The 19,396-nt window shown below is 41.7% G+C and overlaps 2 protein-coding genes and 1 long non-coding RNA gene across 3 annotated transcripts in view; 1 reads left to right on the forward strand and 2 right to left on the reverse strand.

Annotated features, from left to right (window-relative positions):
- LOC311278113 overlaps window positions 1–19,396 on the reverse strand; it is a 415,099-nt gene that overhangs the window by 29,886 nt on the left and 365,817 nt on the right. The gene's annotated exons all lie outside the window — the stretch shown is intronic.
- LOC311277824 (uncharacterized protein) lies at window positions 1,848–8,263 on the forward strand. Its single transcript, XM_084388260.1, has 2 exons — window positions 1,848–6,528; window positions 6,751–8,263. Exon 1 carries the CDS (start codon window positions 2,139–2,141, stop codon window positions 6,291–6,293), a length of 4,155 nt encoding a protein of 1,384 aa, XP_084244386.1. The 5' UTR covers window positions 1,848–2,138; the 3' UTR covers window positions 6,294–6,528; window positions 6,751–8,263.
- LOC311277896 (cytochrome P450 2K1-like) lies at window positions 8,389–18,030 on the reverse strand. The gene is made up of 9 exons (XM_084388376.1): window positions 17,730–18,030; window positions 17,485–17,647; window positions 16,838–16,987; window positions 16,600–16,760; window positions 16,291–16,470; window positions 15,952–16,093; window positions 15,679–15,863; window positions 15,451–15,592; window positions 8,389–12,239 (listed from the first exon to the last, which is right to left on the reverse strand). The coding sequence occupies exons 1-9, from the start codon at window positions 17,931–17,933 to the stop codon at window positions 12,052–12,054; spliced, it is 1,515 nt and encodes a 504-aa protein (XP_084244502.1). The 5' UTR covers window positions 17,934–18,030; the 3' UTR covers window positions 8,389–12,051.

Genomic DNA, 19,396 nt, shown 5'->3' on the forward strand with positions numbered 1-19,396 from the left:
TGATTTGAGGGTACATCCTTTGCTCATTATCACCAAAAGTTCATTTTCATCAAACTTGTAGGATCAACCAATCACGGTATGCTGTTCCCTGCTGCAGTTTGCAATTTAGCGACCCCTAGAGGCAATGTGCCTCTATTTAAGTAGAGCATGTGCTGTTCAGCCATTTTGTTATCAGGCATTTGGGAGAGCACACGGATGAATTCCATCTCCATTCATGTTTTACCCTTGAAAAGGCATTGTCTGTAAGTGTTTTCTAAAAATCAATGTCATGAAAGTTCTTTGGTGTTTTGTCATATAACATAGTGTTGTATTTGAATATGTTAGATGTGTGTACAAATTTAACTATGAATGTTGTCTATGCTATTATGTATGCTATGTTATTTATGTTTAGAAGGGATGTTTTAGAAGATGTTTATACTCAGTGTTTTGTAAAGTTAATGTATTTCTATTGTTGTTTTTTGCAGTTTTACACCGCTTCCATTAAATGAAATTCAAGTCAACTCTGTCTTGGGTACTTTTTGGAGGAGTGTTAAGCTTGCTGCATAGCTATGTATCAGTACACATAGTGAGGACAGTAAAGTAAAAAGACAACATACTTCAGGATTTAATGTGAACTGGAGATACATCGTCCGCTCTCAAGAAAAATGTCGAATTCCAATTCCATAAGTGTCGATCCAGAAGACCTAGAGGTTAGGTCAGAATGTGCTGCATCATCTTCGTTATCCTCTTCACGAAGATCAAGCAAGTCTACAAGCAGCATAGCGGCTGCACAAGCCCGTGCCAAAGCAGAAGGAGCACGTAAAAGTGCAGCTTTCGCAAAACGAGAGATTGAGATGCAAGTTGAGAAAGCACGCATTGAAGCTACGTTAAATGCTCTGAAGGAAGAGTGCGAGGCTGAGGCTGCCTCAGCAGAAGCTGAAGTGTTTGAGGCGTTTGTTAAATCAGAAAGGGGTGAATCTGAAAGGGGAGAAGGTCATGCTTCATCAATCCACCAGTCCATCGAACGTACAGGAGAATATGTCCGAAATCACTTTGCTCCTGTAGATGAGAATCATCCTCAACCTGCAGGTGTGTATAGCCCCAACTATTACTCACAGCACCATGCAGACATTGTCAGTCAGCCTCCAAGCTCAGCAAAAGTTAATTCTACAGATGTTTCAGAACTGGCTGCTTATTTAACACGTAGAGATCTTATTACTACGGGACTTAAAGTGTTTGATGATCAGCCAGCCAGTTATCTGTCATGGAAATCCAGCTTCAACAATGCAGTAGAGGGGTTGAATCTCAAACCTAGTGAAGAGTTAGATCTCATAATCAAGTGGATTGGTGGGGAGTCACTACAGCACGCCAAACGTATCCGAGCTGTTCACGTAAATAATCCAGCTGCGGGCCTGGATATGGTCTGGCAGAGGCTTGACAGAAGTTATGGTTCTCCTGAAGCCATTGAAGCTTTTCTGTTCTCCAGACTTCACGATTTCCCCAAACTTTCAATCAAAGACAGCAAGAAGCTGCAAGAGCTCAGTGACTTACTTTTTGAAATATTAGCAGCAAAGAAAGATGGTTATCTCCCTGGGCTCAACTTTCTTGACACAGCGAGAGGAATAAATCCAATTTTAGAGAAATTACCTCACAGCATTCAAGAGCAATGGATGAGTAAGGGGTCTCACTTCAAAAGAGAGCATTGTGTTTCATATCCTCCTTTTTCGTTTTTTGTCGACTTCGTCTCTCAACAGGCAGAGATGCGGAACGATCCCAGTTTTTTCCTCTACACTCCTATTACTGTCCCTTTCAGAGTTGAGAAGCAAAATCTCAATAAAGCATGGAAACCGAAGGCCTCCTTCTCAGTGAACAGAACAGAGGTAGAAAACTCTGAAAAATTCTCTCTAGAGCAGTTAAATGAGGATCCAGATAAACAATGCCCTCTTCACAAAAGACCTCATTCTCTAAAAAAGTGTAGAGCTTTCAGAAGTAAACCCCTAGTTGAACGAAAGCGTTTTTTGTCACAGCATTTTATATGCTTTAGATGTTGTTCTTCAAGAGCCCATCAAGCAAAGGACTGTAGAGCTGTAGTGCATTGTGAGGAATGTAATAGTGATAGACACATCTCAGCTCTTCATGCAGGACCAGCACCTTGGATTATGGAAGATTCTTTTACATCAGTGGACGATCATGGTGGGGAGCAAAGTGAAAGTGCAGCAGCTGCCACTACCTCCATGTGTACTGAAGTGTGTGGAGGAGGACTCAATGGTAAATCCTGCTCTAAAATCTGTCTTGTAAATGTCTATCCAAAGGGTCATCCCGAAAAGAAAGTAAGAATGTATGTGCTATTGGATGACCAGAGTAATGTGTCGCTGGCTAGATCAGCTTTCTTTGATGTTTTTAAAATCCAAGGCGCTGCTTGTCCATATACACTTAAGACTTGCTCTGGAACGGTAGATGCTGCAGGGAGGAGAGCAAGTGGTTTCATTGTGGAGTCGGCAGATGGAGAAGTCCGCTTATCACTACCAACTCTCACCGAATGTGACTTAATTCCTAACAACAGGGATGAAATCCCAACTCCAGAGGCTGCACGCAGTTATACCCATCTTAAAGTTGTAGCTGACAAGATTTCGCCCCTTGACCATGATGCAGAGATTCTGTTGTTGCTTGGCAGAGATATCATTCGTGTGCATAAGGTACGAGGTCAGTGCAATGGTCATCACAATGAACCCTTTGCTCAATGTTTGGACTTAGGATGGGTTATAATTGGTAACGTTTGTCTTAATGGTGTTCATAGACCCACTGTTTGTTCTTATAAAACTAACCTCCTCTGGAACGGACGTCCCAGTTACCTGACACCATGTGAGAACAGCATCTACATGAAAGTACGGTTGTCAGGTGAACAAAACAAGTCTCCTGTCAGATCAACACGCACCGATGTGGGCAAATTGATTTTCAGTCAGTCGGACAATGACTATAAGCTTGCGGCTTCATTTGAGGATGAACTCTTCTTAGAGATCATGAATCAGGAATTCTGCAAAGATGGTGCAAACAGTTGGGTAGCTCCTCTGCCATTTCGCACACCAAGACAACGCTTACCCAACAATAGGCAGCATGCTTTGACTCGACTCCTGTCACTCAGTCGCACTCTGAAGAAGAACACCGAGATGAAGGATCATTTTATAGATTTCATGGAAAAGATTTTTGAAAACAATCATGCTGAAGTAGCACCTCCCATTGACAGAGATAAGGAATGTTGGTACTTACCATGTTTTGGAGTCTACCATCCTCAAAAACCTGGGCAAATTAGAATCGTGTTCGATTCAAGTGCACGGTTCAATGGCGTGTCGCTGAATGATGTTCTCCTTCGAGGTCCAGACCTTAATAATAGCTTGCTTGGAGTCCTCATGCGCTTCAGAACTGAGCCAGTTGCGGTGATGACAGACATCAAGCAGATGTTTCATAGTTTCCTTGTGAAAGAGGATCATCGCAACTACCTCCGTTTCTTGTGGTTCCATAACCACCAACTTGACGGTGAGATCACGGAGTATCGCATGAGAGTTCATGTTTTTGGCAACTGCCCCTCACCTGCCGTGGCCATTTATGGTCTGAAAAGGACAGCCATGGAGGGGGAAAGAGAGTTTGGGAAAGAGGTGAGAAAGTTTGTAGAAAGACACTTTTATGTGGATGATGGCCTCAAATCATTCCCCATAGTGGAGGAAGCTGTCAGTGTGCTGAAATCAGCTCAAGAGATGTTGGCCCAATCCAATCTTAAGTTGCATAAAATTGCATCCAATAAACTGGAGGTAATGAAAGCCTTCCCTGCTGCAGATCTTGCCAAGGGCTTACAGGATCTTGATGTTGGCCAAGACCTTTACACTGTGCAGAGAAGTCTAGGCCTAAAATGGGATCTTGTTGAAGATACACTCACTTTTCAAGTGGTTGATGCTGAAAAGCCATATACTCGACGTGGTGTGTTGTCTGCTGTAAATAGCCTGTTCGACCCGCTTGGGTTTGCTGCTCCTGTGAGTGTTCAAGGTCGAAAAATTCTAAGAGATCTGACCAGTGACATCTGCGATTGGGATGCACCTCTCCCTGATCACAAGTTTGAGGAATGGCAGAAATGGTGTACTTCTCTACAACATCTGAAAGAGGTGAAGATTCCAAGAATATACACATCAATTCCTTATTCACAAGCTCAGGAAAGAGAAGTTTGTATATTCTGTGATGCATCAACTAAAGCCATTGCCGCTGTTGGCTATGTGAAGGTTACAGATATTCATGGACAGACTGAAGTTGGGTTTATCTTTGGTAAAACAAAACTGGCGCCAAAACCTGACCTAACCATTCCCAGACTTGAATTATGCGCTGCTGTTCTCGCAGTGGAAATAGCAGAAGTAATCTCTGAAGAGCTGGACCTGGAACTGAAGAACATGAAATTCTATACAGACAGCAAGGTGGTTCTTGGTTACATATTCAATGAATCAAAACGCTTCTTTGTATATGTTAATAACCGTGTGCAACGAATTAGACGTTCAACTCAGAAACATCAGTGGCACTATGTTCAAACTGATCTTAACCCAGCCGACTGTGGAACAAGAGCCGTTTCAGCAAATCAGCTTACTGCCTCTGCATGGCTTACTGGGCCAGAATTCCTGTTGCAAACCTGCCGACCAGTTGTTGAAGCCTTTGACCTCATCCATCCTGAATCTGATGCGGAATTGCGATCTGAGGTAATGACATGTATAACCAAACTTTCTCCACGCCTTGGAAGTGCACGTTTTGAAAGGTTTTCAAGCTGGATGTCAGCTTCAAGAGCTGTAGCACGACTCTCACATATAGCTCATTCCTTCTCAAAAGAAGTCAATCAGGATTCATGCCATGGCTGGCATATGTGTAAGGAGCCTTTGAGCGCAGTCCAATTGGATGAGGCAAAGACTAAAATCATTCTTGCTGTTCAAATTGAGACCTATCCAGAGGAAATGCAGAGCATCAGAAAGGGAAAACCTGTTAATAAACGAAGTCCCCTTGTCAAACTTTGTCCATTTATTGATGCTCAAGGAAAACTTCGAGTTGGAGGAAGATTGTCGAAAGCACAAATTCCATCAAATGAGGCTCATCCAATTATAATTCCAGGTAAACACCACATTGCTTCTCTACTCATTAGATATTACCATGAAAGAGTTTGCCACCAAGGCCGCCATTTCACTGAAGGAGCTGTCAGGGCAGCTGGATTCTGGATCGTCGCCGGCAAGAGACGTATCAGCAGTCTAATACACAGTTGTGTAACATGTCGTAAGTTACGGGGTAAGTCTGAAGAGCAGAAGATGGCAGACTTACCAGTCGATCGCTTGAGCACCGATCCTCCGTTTACTTATGTAGGTCTAGATGTGTTCGGACCATGGTCTGTCACTGCCAGAAGAACACGTGGAGGACAGAGTAATAGCAAGCGCTGGGCAGTCATCTTCACGTGTATGAGTGTACGAGCTGTTCACATTGAAATTATTGAATCACTTGATGCATCTAGTTTTATCAATGCCCTTAGACGATTCTTTGCAATCAGAGGACCTGTGAAACAACTGAGGTCTGATTGTGGGACAAACTTCATAGGGGCCAGCAAAGAACTACAGGTTGATTCTATGCATGCCAACAAACCCGTAGAAAGCTACCTCTCAGAGCAAGGTTGTACTTGGTTGTTCAATCCGCCACATTCCTCACACATGGGAGGTAGTTGGGAGAGAATGATTGGAGTGTCTCGTCGTATTCTTGATGCCATGCTTCACAAACTTGGATCTGCTAGATTTTCACATGAAGTTTTAACAACTTTTATGGCCGAAGTTACTGCCATCGTAAATTCAAGACCATTAACTGCTGTGTCCTCCGATCCAGAACAACCTCTCATTCTTACTCCTGCTATGCTCCTTACGCAAAAGATTGGAGCACATTCTGTACCACCAGGACAGTTTGACGATAGTAATCTCTATAAGCGGCAGTGGAGACAAGTCCAGCATCTGGCCAACGGATTCTGGAAAAGGTGGAGAAGTGAGTATATTTGTGGTCTCCAGAAAAGACAAAAGTGGACGGATGAGAAAACAAATGTGAAAGAAGGAGATCTTGTCCTATTAAAGGATATTCAAGCCAAAAGACACGACTGGCCTATTGGCTTAATCACTCAAACTTTTCCAAGTGATGACGGGAAAGTAAGGAAGGTCGAAGTGAAAATTGTCAGAGAAGGTGGCTCTAAGTTGTTTTTGCGACCAATCTCTGAAATTATTATTCTCTTGAGCAAGGGCGGTAAAGGACTCTGTGGTTAGTTCTATAGAATGGACACTAAAGGTTTATTTGCTTGTAGGGTTTGGCATCTTAAAAATGCCAGGTGAGGAGTATGCTGTTCCCTGCTGCAGTTTGCAATTTAGCGACCCCTAGAGGCAATGTGCCTCTATTTAAGTAGAGCATGTGCTGTTCAGCCATTTTGTTATCAGGCATTTGGGAGAGCACACGGATGAATTCCATCTCCATTCATGTTTTACCCTTGAAAAGGCATTGTCTGTAAGTGTTTTCTAAAAATCAATGTCATGAAAGTTCTTTGGTGTTTTGTCATATAACATAGTGTTGTATTTGAATATGTTAGATGTGTGTACAAATTTAACTATGAATGTTGTCTATGCTATTATGTATGCTATGTTATTTATGTTTAGAAGGGATGTTTTAGAAGATGTTTATACTCAGTGTTTTGTAAAGTTAATGTATTTCTATTGTTGTTTTTTGCAGTTTTACACCGCTTCCATTAAATGAAATTCAAGTCAACTCTGTCTTGGGTACTTTTTGGAGGAGTGTTAAGCTTGCTGCATAGCTATGTATCAGTACACATAGTGAGGACAGTAAAATGATGACTCAGACCTAGCAACGGGGTCAACCACACCTCCTCACTAAGATAGGATTTTCCATCCATTCCTTGCTCAGAGTTCACTGAAAATGTTCTGGAATCACTTCTAAGCTAAAACTCCTGGCAAGGAATTTTTAGGTTAAGTTAGGAGCTCTCTGAGAGGATTCTCAGAATCTTTAGGGATACGGGCCCAGAGGTGGGAAATCCAGGGCCCAATGAGTAGAAGTCCTGCCATATGTTTATTCCACCCATAAACTCAGTCAGCTGATTTCACTAATTAGTTCTCTCTCCTGTCTGAATTAGCAGATCCAGGTGATTGGAACAAAATACTGAGGAGGACTTTTACTTTCTGAACCTGGACTTTACACCTCTGCATAGCAATGCCACATGTCAGCCAAGAGCAAATAAATAAACGGTCTGGGGTTGTATTCACAAAGAATTTTAAGGCTAAAAGTAGCTCCTAACTGGCGAATTTAGGAGCAACTCCTAAAAATAATGGGCGTGTCACTCGTAATTTTAGGACTCCTAATATTTTTTGACTAAGAGTAATTCACGAAGCGTTTTAGCCCTAAAAGTAGCACCTAAGCCTGGGACAGCTTAAAAGAAGTCGAGAGGACTCCTAACTCACTAAGACCTATTCACAAACCGCTTTTTGTGGCATTTCACGTTGCGATGTTTTGAAATGCGTACGCGGCGGCTACAGGAGCTTCCAATCGCGAGGGAACAATTTTGCATTGTAGGCATAACTAGGGATGCAATAACGCCACCAACAACAACCAAACCTATAGGCTACTCATTGCATGTAAACTATTTGTAACGTTTCATTGTGAATCAAATTAAAATGTTCTTCTCTTTGCAAACGTAGGCAGTGACAGATTAATTCAATAATGTTGCAAAGATAGTGCATCAATCCATATGTTTCATTAGGCTACTAGGCTATTTGTTTTGCCTTACTCTTTATTCATTTAGGCTATTTATTCAGTTATTCATCATCTTCCGTCCTTCGCAATACTTGTGTAGCGCACGCACTCTCAGACCTGTCACCTGTCACTCATCATCGTACGGGAGGTGTTTGGAATCATTCCCGCGTTACAATCATCAGCCAATCAAGGTGGTCACTTCAGTCAAGCTCGTGCATGAGTAATGACGTCATCCATAGCAACGAAGACTCACTCTTAGTTTAGGAGTTGTCATTTTTCTTTACTAAAAGTAGGTCTGAAAGGCGTTGTGAATAACTTCTAAGAGAAAACTCCTAGCTAAAATCTTTTAGTGCGATTTAGGAGTACTCCTAGTGGTAAGATAAAATGCTTTGTGAATACGGCCCCAGATGTCTACAGAAGTTCTTATTGAGAATTAACAGAGGTTTAAATGTTGATGATTTATTGAAAATGGTTGGTCACCATAATGGTGATGAGTGTTTCCTTTAGTTAGGCAGTTTGACTCTTTTTGTAAGTTTGTGGTTTTTGTAACAGTTTTTACCAAAACACGTAATTTGTTACAAAGAAAACCAAAAACAAAGATGATCAGGTGAAATAGTTTTTAACAACATATAGTAGAAACATGCACTTATCTCATGACTGTCTAAAAGTGATTATTTATGGGGGGGATATTAACATGACTAAGACTTTTGCACAGTACTGTATATATATATATATATATATATATATATATATATATATATATGACTTGACTTGACTTGACTTCGTGTTGTGTCTAGCTATGGGAACCCCTTGTAAAACGCCATGCTACCACTTTACCTCACCCCACATTATTGCTCTGATCACATGCGCAATGTCAATAGCATGTCTCTGGAAAACATGTCCGCACCCTAGTTCAGGATGCCTGGCACATGTGCTGCTCTCAGCGAGCGCAGGTTGGCCTGAGCCCAAAGGAGGAGAAGTTTGGCCATTCTGCCCAGGTTGGCTGATCTGAGGCCACCCTGGCGGTTTATGTAGGACACCACCGACATGTTGTCCGTTTGGAACAGGACGTGGTGTCCCCTCAGTTCTGGTAGGAAGAACTTCAGAGCCAGGTAGACTGCTCTCATTTCGAGGCAGTTGATGTGCAGGCGCCACTCCGGGCTCGACCAGAGGCCGGCGACTGGCCTGTTCTTGCACAGGGCCCCCCAACCCAGGTTGGAGGCATCTGTCAAGATCACCTTCCTCCTTGAGACCACTCCCATGATCACTCCAAACTGGTACCAGTCAGAGCGTTTCCATGGATCTAGAGCTCTGACACATTTGTGATCCACTTTGATATGCAGACGGCCGGAGCACCATGCACAAGCCAGCACTCGGCGCTTCAGCCAGAGTTGCAAAGGGCGCATGTGCATTAAACCCAGTTTGAGCACTGACGATGCTGAGACCATGAGACCCAGGACCCTCTGAAACGTTCTTAGCGGTCTGTGTGAGCCCGCTGTGAACGAAGCCACAAGCCGTTGCATGGCGAGGGCACACTCAGGCGAGAGGCGCGCTCTCATCAGTATAGAGTCGAAAACTATCCCCAGAAATGCGATGCGCTGGCTGGGGGACACTGTGCTCTTTGTGAAATTGACCTTGAGCCCCAGGCATTCCAGTTGGCTAGAACAAGCCAATCGTCGAGGTAGTTCAAAATGCGCATTTCCCGTTGTCTCAGGGGGAGAAGTGCGGCATCCATGCATTTCGTGAACACACAAGGTGCTAGCGACAGGCCGAATGGTAGGACCGTATATTGATAAGCCTGCCCCTTGAAGGCGAATCTCAAGAATGGCCTGTGCTGGGCGGCTATTTGGATATTAAAATAAGCATCTTTCAGGTCCAGTGAGAAAAACCAATCCCCCGGGGGAATCTGCGCATGGATTTGTTTGGTTGTAAGCATCCTAAACGGTCGCCTGACGAGGGCTCTGTTCAGGTATCTGAGATCCAAAATCAGCCTGAGGCCGGCGTCCTTCTTCAGGATGAGAAAGTAGCGGCTGTAAAAGCCTGACTCACTTAGAGGCGTCGAGATCTTCTCGACGGCTTCTTTCATTAGATGTTTTGACTCTTCGGTGCGAAGGATGTGTGCTACACTGCCTTTTACCGAGGTCTCTATTACTGCGTGAAAGCGCAGGGGCCTGCGAGCGAACTGGAGCTAGTATCCCCGTTTTACTGTGTTGACCCAGTCTGATATCGGCCCAGGAAGCTAGGGTCTGTATGCATAGCGGGGGCAGGCTGTCCCGAAACGGGGAACCTGCCGCCTCGCGAGATGGGAAAGCGCTCTTTATGAGTGTGTCCGACGCTGCCGCTGCCTGCCTTACATTATTGATGTATGAACGATACAAGCCGCCTGAACTGAAAGGGGGGGGGGGGCTGCTATTGATGCTCTCTTTATTCGCTCTGACTGATGATGACGTTCGCCTGAAACGGCACATTGTGAGGCTCGATTTTCATGAGAGTGTTTATTGCTGTAGTGGAGACAGTATCTGATATCAGTGGCGCGTGCTTTGTAACGGGCCAGGTGACTGATTTTTGAACATTTTGGGCCGCCTGAACTGAATAGGGCGCTGTTATGAAAACACTCTTTATTTGCTCTGATCGAGCTGCCGTTGCTACGGCGTTTGTCTGAGGTTGAGCGCTCTACAGCGGGCCCACTGGGCGACAGACATAAAAGTGCTCATTTTGTGCTGGGGGGCGGGGTCTGGTGTAGAGCTCGGCCAATCCTCTCCCTCAGACGCAGCGAGTGAAAGGCTGTCGTCGCATTCTTCCCCTGAAGTACCGAATGAGATGAGATCTGCTGCTTGAGACGAGAGGCAGAGATCCATCCGCGAGAACAGCACTGGTGAGGGGGTCTCGCGGGGAGAAGGCTAGAGGCGCGGGGAATGGGCCAGCGTGGAATCGCTCTCTCTTCTAAGGCATCCTTGTGCACGTCGCTTCTTCCGTCTGGGCTCGAGAGAAGGAAGCGGGAGAGCGCGAGGGGCGGGGTCGCTGTCCAAGAGGAAAGCTAGCCGCGAGCACATAATGGCGATGGGAAGGCTGTCACAGTGTAGGCAGCTGCCCTGGTTGAGTGCAGCTGTAGCATGGGCGAGGCCCTCGCTGTGACTGTCCCTGTCCCTGTCGTGCAGAGGGGCAGAGAGGCATTTGCAACAACGCTCTCGGAAATGTGCTCAAAGCAGATGTCGCGACGGCGAAAGCTGAAAAGCTTTGAAAAGGATATAGGCTTCTCTCACCGGATAGCTGCAGGTTAACGGCGATTTCAGGGAGGCGGTGCCGGTCCTCTGAATCTGCTTAGCTGGCAGGTCGCTCGTTCCGCTGCAAGGTGCACTTTGACGCCGAGATCTCTGGAGAAGTCAACGATGTGAAGTTTAGCTGAAGGAGATTAAATCTGACTCTATGGTGAGCTGGCCAGGCTTATATAGTCATTAGCCACGCCCCTTCTGGCGGGCTCGGACTCGCTCTGGCGCGAAGCACCCTGATTGGTTTGCGCGTCTAAGCCGCCTCACCATTGGATGTGCAGTTGCTGCAGCACAGCCAATGGCAAGCTAGACGCTCTGCTCTATGCTCACTGTGCAGCTGCACTGCATTTTAAAATAAAGGCTTCAATATTCTCGAGAAAAGGAGTTTTCCCATAGCGTCTAGCTAGGCGCAACACGAAGTGACCGTTCTCGAAAGGGAACCACAATTTACACCACAACAATAGTGAATGAATTAATGGACAGACATCAAATAAGGCAAACATCTTGTAATTATCAACAGAGAGGTCTGCTAAACAATATTCAATTGTTAGTCTTTCACAAAATAATTTTTATCTATTCTAAAAAGACTGCTCACAGACTGTATAAAAGTCATAATTTTGACATTAAAAGATGAAATTATGTGATAAAATGTCAATAATGACATTACAAATATTTATGACATAAAAAGTAGAAATTATGGAAAAAAAATTATAATTTTGAATTATAAACTATTTTTATCTCTCCAAACAATCAGTAACAATATTCTATATAGATTTTTAATCTAGCAACTAAATGTTTCATTCCTATTAAAGTTTTTTTACTTATCTGAGAAGTTTTATAATCCAAAAAGTCGGTTTGACACATTGTTCATTATTTACATATAGCCTATACAATTAGTGAGAAGAATTAATCAAATATGTTTAGAAATCGTCCAACTCATAATGAAAGAGGATGAAATTTATGCTTTTCTTCTAAGGACTGATGATATTTTCTTGGATCAGGAGCGTCTGATCGCACATAGCTTGTGTGGGGATGGATTCAAAGTGATTCCGACTATTCCTTTGAGATCCAGATCATCTCCAGACACTCCAGGTGGAGTTGTGAAGCGGTAGCTCTGAAGGAGGGAAGTGAAGAACAGGAAGAGCTCCATCCTGGCCAAACTCTCTCCTAAACAAACCCTTCGGCCTGAGAGAGAGAGAGAGAGAGAGAGAGAGAGAGAGAGAGAGAGAGAGAGAGAGAGAGAGAGTGTGAGAGATTCTTAGTTGAATGGAGCAGTTGAATGGTCTGTTTCAAATGCTATCTAGGTAGGCAGCACACTATACTGTAGGTTTTTTTTTTTCTAAAAGACTTTTCATTTGCTGAACAATCGGATTGTTGTTAAACAACAGTACAATTGAACGCACTCATTCTAACCCTCACAACCTCTTTTTCATTCCTGTCAAAAATGTAATATGACTATATAGACAATTAATGGGAAATGTGAAAAAATATGAAAATACACAGAATATTTTGGGGGTACAATCCACAAACCAGCCACGATGGAGACAAAAAAGCATGTATGCACACACAAACACACATGGGTGTAACATTATGGCAAAATTGAGCCAAAACCTAATAAAAATAAATAAAATCTGAAAACATCATACTCAGTAAAACGAGACAAAACAGAATAGACAAACCTGTATAGCGTTATGGCTATACAGGCAATACGATGGTATTACAGATGTTTTCTTTATGGATGGAAGAATGATTTGAAGCTTTTTGTAAAATCTCTTCAATGGATGTTCGACAGAAATGCCATGAATCTTCTTTCCGCTTTGGACTTGTTGGACTTATTAGACTAAGACCCTCAACTCCTCCCTATTTTTCTTTTCTTTTCTTTTCATTGACTTGGTTTTGTTCTGTTCTTTTTTCTAAGTGCTGTATCAACACGAAAACATATTGCCATCATTGTTTGTACTTGAATTCTGTTTAATAAACTAAAAAAAACTAAAAACATAAATGAGACATGGGGAAAAAATATATGTTTTCTTTATTTCTTTCCACTAGATGGCACAAATTTGCCTCCATTCTTTGGATTTTAAATAGTTTTGCACTATTTTTTTTATTCAAATACTTGGTTTCACTTTATTTTGATGGTCCCTTTAACACATTCTGACTTTAAGTAACATTGCACCAACATGTCTACTAACTCTCATTAGAGTGTTGGTAGAGTATTAGTAGACTGGTAGGGTTAGAATAAATTGACATGTAGTTGGAAAGTTAGCCTACTTAGCAGAATGTCTGTTGGGGGACCATCAATATAAAGTGTTATTAAGCAGACAGTCTACTAATACTCTAATGAGGGTTAGTTGACACATTGGCGCAATGTTAAAGTCAACAGAATATTAAAAATGGACCATCAAAATAAAGTTGTACCAAAGAAAAAAAAATCCTAATATTTGTAGAATTTTATATGGTGCATAATTTATTGGTGAATATTTTAGTACCATGCAATACCCTGAACTACAACATTTTAAAGAGAAAACATTTAACAAGTATAGTACATTCATTTCTTAGAAAGAAAAAAAGTTATTGGTCTAACAACGCTCGTCAATGTCAAAATGATTGAGGTAACCAATCAGACAAAGAAGGCGGGATTTGCTGTTGACTGACAGAAGAAGCTGAGGGCAAACAGTGAAACAGAGATGTAAGTAGATGTAAACATTCGAGTTCGACAACTGTTTCTCGATAGAAAAGTTCAGCGACCGACAGTAATATGCAGTGATGAAAACTGCTCTAGTTTTTTGTTGGTCAAATTAAGCATTTTTGAATTATATGCTGGCCTAATTCATTTAATGTGATGAGACGAGACATTTCCGAAAAATCTAGTATAGAGTAGGCTACGATTAAGGCTGGAATAAAAAAAATATATATCTTAAAGCAAGTTTTAGAACACATAGTTTTCATTCACCATGCATGTCCCCAGTGGTGTAACTTTGTTTTAAAAAGTGGGTGGGCCAGGTGTTGGGGGGAGGAGGTTGCTAAATCAGATAGCCTAAAATAACATTATGTCCAGAAATAAATTTCTATTAGTAAATAAGTCGTTTAATGAGATGTACTAATATAACAACGCTCTTGTGCACTTTAATGGTCTTGTGGTAGATCTTTTGCCAAGTGCGTCAGAGGTTCTGGGTTCTAATCCGCACAATCCGTAATTCCGTATATATATTTTTTCTGTAATCAGCCATCAAAACTGAATATGTTTCTCAGTGGTTATATATCAAGCAGGAACACGTTTGTGTGCATTGCGTTTTGTGATTTTACCTGAAGGAATAGACAGTCTCCACAACGACGTTAAGATTGAAGTGCATGTCCATGTGAAGACTGTGTGCAAGCCACAAGAGAACACTGTCTCCGCGCCACTGATAGCAGCGAGATCGCCTCTTATATAACAAACAAACAAAATGAATGCTGGGCTAGTTAACTGGAGATGTTTTATTTATTTGTAGGTACACCCGTGCCGGAAGATGTTTCAAAAAGTGGTGGGGACAATATCAACCCTGGCAAAAAGTGGTGGGGACATGTCCCACCCGCAAATTACGCCTATGCATCTCCAAACGCATGTTTCTGCTGGTTGATCCTCAAAGAACATGTAGTGTATGATGCCCAGTTTTCTCTGTTTTTATTTACAAAGTCGGTTCAATAGGGAAGAAAATACGCAACTTCCGTTTGATGCCGACTTCAAATGTGAATGGCTGCAGCCTGCATCCGAAATCGCATACTTCCCTACTATATAGTAGGTGAAAAACAGTATGTGACAAAATAAGTATGTCTGAATTCACTGTACTCATAAAAGAGTAGGCAAAACGTACTCAGATGACCAAATTCTGGTAGGTCACATGATAATGGCAACATAGCGAATGTAGTAGGCTATGTCCAGATTACATTCATTCTACACACATTCATACTATAAAGAACATACCTTTTTTAGCGGTCGTGAAGTAATTACTTATTCAAAATAACTTACTCAAGAGAGTATGCATTTTTCAGACGCAGCCATAGTTTTCACTGTAAAAAAGTGCAAATAGCACAATGTACTATAAATATGGGGGAATTTTTCTTATAAATTTTTACAGGTGTTTTACCTGTATGTCAAATTAGGCCTATGCTTTGTATGGTGTTGTGTTTAAGGGTTAATGTAAATTTCTGGAAAATTACTGGATAATGTTGTGGCAGAATATTACCAGTACATTTTCTGTTTTAATTTTATGCATTGTTTATTTCTTTAAATCCCTTTAAATTCTTTAATCATTTAATTACTTAAAATAAAAAAAGACCATTACTATCAAAAATGGGTTTGGTACCCCCAATTTTCAAGACATGGTTACTGCATTGAGCTAAAGTTTCACTATACCTGCAGAAAAAGGCATGAAAGCATCTCTCTTGACAAACTGGCCCTTCTCATCTAGGAAGTGTTCTGGGTAAAAGCTGTTCGGTTTCTCCCATTCGCTTGGATCCTTCAAAACAGACGTCAGCAGAGGAACTACAGTGGTGCCCTAGAAAATGAAAAAAATAAATAAATTCAAGATGCATATGGTATCGTTTCTAGGCCTAGGCCTAAATATTTATTCTTCTGACTGACCTTCTTGATGAAGTATCCATTGAAGTGAACATCACAGCTGGTTATATGCGGCAGACTCAAGGGAACAATATTAGCCAGTCTCTGGGTTTCATGAATCACTGCATCTGTATACGGTAATTTCTTTCTATCTTCCACCGCTGGCTGACGTCCACCGATCACTCGGTCAATCTCCTCATGAACTCGATCTGCACAAAAATGCAACCCATGTTTGTTCCTATGGACAACATTGGATTCAGCAATTGAGGAAAAACTCTTGGCATTACTGTGTTTTACCCTGTATATGAGGGTATTTGGCCATGAGCATCAAACCCCAGCGCAGAGTCGTTCCTGTCGTGTCAGTACCAGCGACAAACAGATTTGTCACCGTCATAATTAGATTCTCATCGTGAAAGTATGAGTCCTTCTTGCCGGATTTCTGTCAAATGCAATACACAAACTGCATATACTATTTGTTCACTTCACCAACAACATAAACTGAAAAAAAGACCTATTCAGTTCTTGTGCAAACTTCTGATTTGCATCTTCCACCTGATTGCCTGATCAATGCAGTAAAGGGCATCATCATTAAAATGTTGTGGGGGGAAAAATAATGCAACATAGTGATTTTTGTACCTGTTCACTCTGTTGGCGGAAGAGAAAGGAGTCGACAAACCCTCTGTGGTCGTGTGGATTCAGAGTCTCCAGCAGCCCATTGATCAACCTCTTCATCTCCACTCGACTTTGGACAATATTTTTTACAATAATCCTTTTGTTTTTCAGGAATGGGCCCAACCAAGGAAATACATCGTAAATCTAGAAATGCATGTTCAAAGAAACTGAGCGACAGAGAACACTTTCAAAATGATCTGTTGTAGATTTTGGGTCTTTCTAATGTCTGTGGACAAACTACAGGCAATTGGTTAACATATCAATTATACTTACCCACATAGAAATCGATCCACCAACTCGAACATTTTCGTTTGCCCTGTCGACCATTTCTGTGAATCGAGGGTCTGTGTATTCAAATCTGCTGCCGTACACAATAGATGAGATGATGTTTGACACAGCGTAGTTCACAGGCTGTGTTGTGTCGAAGGGTTTCCCTGTGAAGAGCAAACAAATGTCTCTCAACGGATCTTTTAAACTAAGAGCATGATTGCAGATGTCCATAAATGTGTACCTTCAAACTTATCAAACTCTCCTTTCAGATACTGAATTTCCTCTATGATTTTCTCTTCACTTCCTCTCTTGCCCATCCCGAAGTCCCGCAGGTTGCTGAGAGCGAAGCGTCGCATCTCTTTCCAGTTCTCTCCATTGGAAAAGAGGATTCCTGATCAACACAGACAAAACCAACTGACCGTGAGTCTCAGCAACAACACAAGATGAAAATTATTACTTTGTGAGTTAAACATCCGTTAACCTTAGACCTTTGGGACTTATACAGAGTTAGCTTGCTTATGCATTATATGTCAGGTTAATAAGCGACTAGTCATTTCACAAATAACTATTCATGAATTTATATTACTTTAAAAATGTTAAAAACAATTTTGTCACCAAACATTGCTGGGAACCCACAAATACTCCTTGATCAAAGACATTTTTAGGTTTTTCATTGTTAAAGTGGCCGATTCACCACCAAATGTGTTATGCTTGTTTATAATGAGCTCACATTTGTGCCAAACTGAATGAAAATATTTATTCCTTCAGTAGGTTTACCAATTTGAGTACATTTCAGTGATCTGGAGAGGTGTTTGTTTTGCACTATGTCTAGCATTTACTGTTTGTAATGAAAAATGAATTTTAGGCACAAAATAAGAAGATTCCTACCATGTTCGTCATTCATTAACCTGAAACCAGGCCCAATTTTTCTGTCGCCGAACTCTTCTGCATAGTTCACGAGAGCTTCTTTGACAGTTTTGTACCCAACTAAGACCACAGTTTTTCTGGGACCCAAAAACACTTGGAATATATTTCCGTAGGTTTTGGACAGCTGGAGGACACAGAGAAAGACATTTACAAACAAATCTTAAAATGTTTGACCACTATTCATTTTAAACGTATCAAGTTCTCACCTCAAAAAAGTTGTCAAAGGGTCTCTTGAGGTCAAGGGTCAGCAGGTTCCCCAGCAGCGGCAGAGGTTTGGGTCCCGGTGGCTCTTTCCCCTCTTTCTGAGATCTGGATCCAGAGGAAAGCAAATACAAAACCAGAAGCAACAGCAAAGCACCCAGTAATGTACCTGTGCTGAGAAACTGCAGAAGTGCCTCGATTACAGCCATTTTCTCTCTCAGCTTCTGAACTGATGCACTCGCAGATTTATAGACGATATGTAAGGGAGGGACCTTGTGTGATCCTAAACAAATTGTAAAAATCCATGAGAATAGAGGGTTGGTGTGGTTACATCAGCATATATGTGACACACTGTGGTGAATCATTAACTTTCTTTAGCTGGCTAAAACAAGACAGAAACATTTTTCAAGCAATAAAGCCTTAAAAGCAAAACAGTTGGGTTTAACACAATCTTTGCTCCAATATGATTTAATTTACATCATTAAAACATGCCTTTTGGTTTAAATATGTAAAACATATTGTGATATTGTCTACATTACTAAAAATGCACAGCAAAGCAAAGCAGGTCTGAACTGTGACACACAGAGATACTCCGACCTTTATCAAACTTCAAACTAGTGTAATCTCTCGCCTACCACAACTTTATATTGGACCAATACTTTATATTGTTCAGGGGCCGTATTCACAAAGAATTTTAAGGCTAAAAGTAGCTCCTAACTGGCGAATTTAGGAGACACTCCTAAAAATAATGGGCGTGTCTCTCGTAACTTTAGGACTCCTAATTTTTTTGACTAAGAGTAATTCACAAAGCATTTTAGCCCTAAAAGTAGCACCTAAGCCTGGGACAGCTTAAAAGAAGTCGAGAGGACTCCTAACTCACAAAGACCTATTCACAAACCGCTTTTTGTGGCATTTCACGTTGCGATGTTTTGAAATGCGTACGCGGCGGCTACAGGAGCTTCCAATCGCGAGGGAACAATTTTGCATTGTAGGCATAACTAGGGATGCAATAACGCCACCAACAACAACCAAAACTAGGCTACTCATTGCATGTAAACTATTTGTAACGTTTCATTGTGAATCAAATTAAAATGTTCTTCTCTTTGCAAACGTAGGCAGAGGCATATAGTGACAGAATTCAATAATGTTGCAAAGATATTGCATCAATCCATATGTTTCATTAGGCTACTAGGCTATTTGTTTTGCCTTAGGCCTACTCTTTATTCATTTAGGCTATTTATTCAGTTATTCATCATCTTCCGTCCTTCGCACTACTTGTGTAGAGCACGCATTCTCAGACCTGTCACTCATCATCGTAGGGGAGGTGTTTGGAATCATTCCCGCGTTACAATCATCAGCCAATCAAGGTGGTCACTTCAGTAAAGCTCGTGCATGAGTAATGACGTCATCCATAGCAACGAAGACTCACTCTTAGTTTAGGAGTTGTCATTTTTCTTTACTAAGAGTAGGTCTGAAAGGCGTTGTGAATAACTTCTAAGAGAAAACTCCTAGCTAAAATCTTTTAGTGCGATTTAGGAGTACTCCTAGTGGTAAGATAAAATGCTTTGTGAATACGGCCCCAGATGAGCAACAGTAATATTGAATTAAATATCTAGAATTAAAAAATATATATATTTCAACAGTTACAAACTGTTACAATAACAAATAACAG

This window comes from Rutilus rutilus, assembly GCF_951802725.1.
Source record: "Rutilus rutilus genome assembly, chromosome: 1".
Taxonomy (NCBI): Eukaryota; Metazoa; Chordata; class Actinopteri; order Cypriniformes; family Leuciscidae; genus Rutilus; species Rutilus rutilus.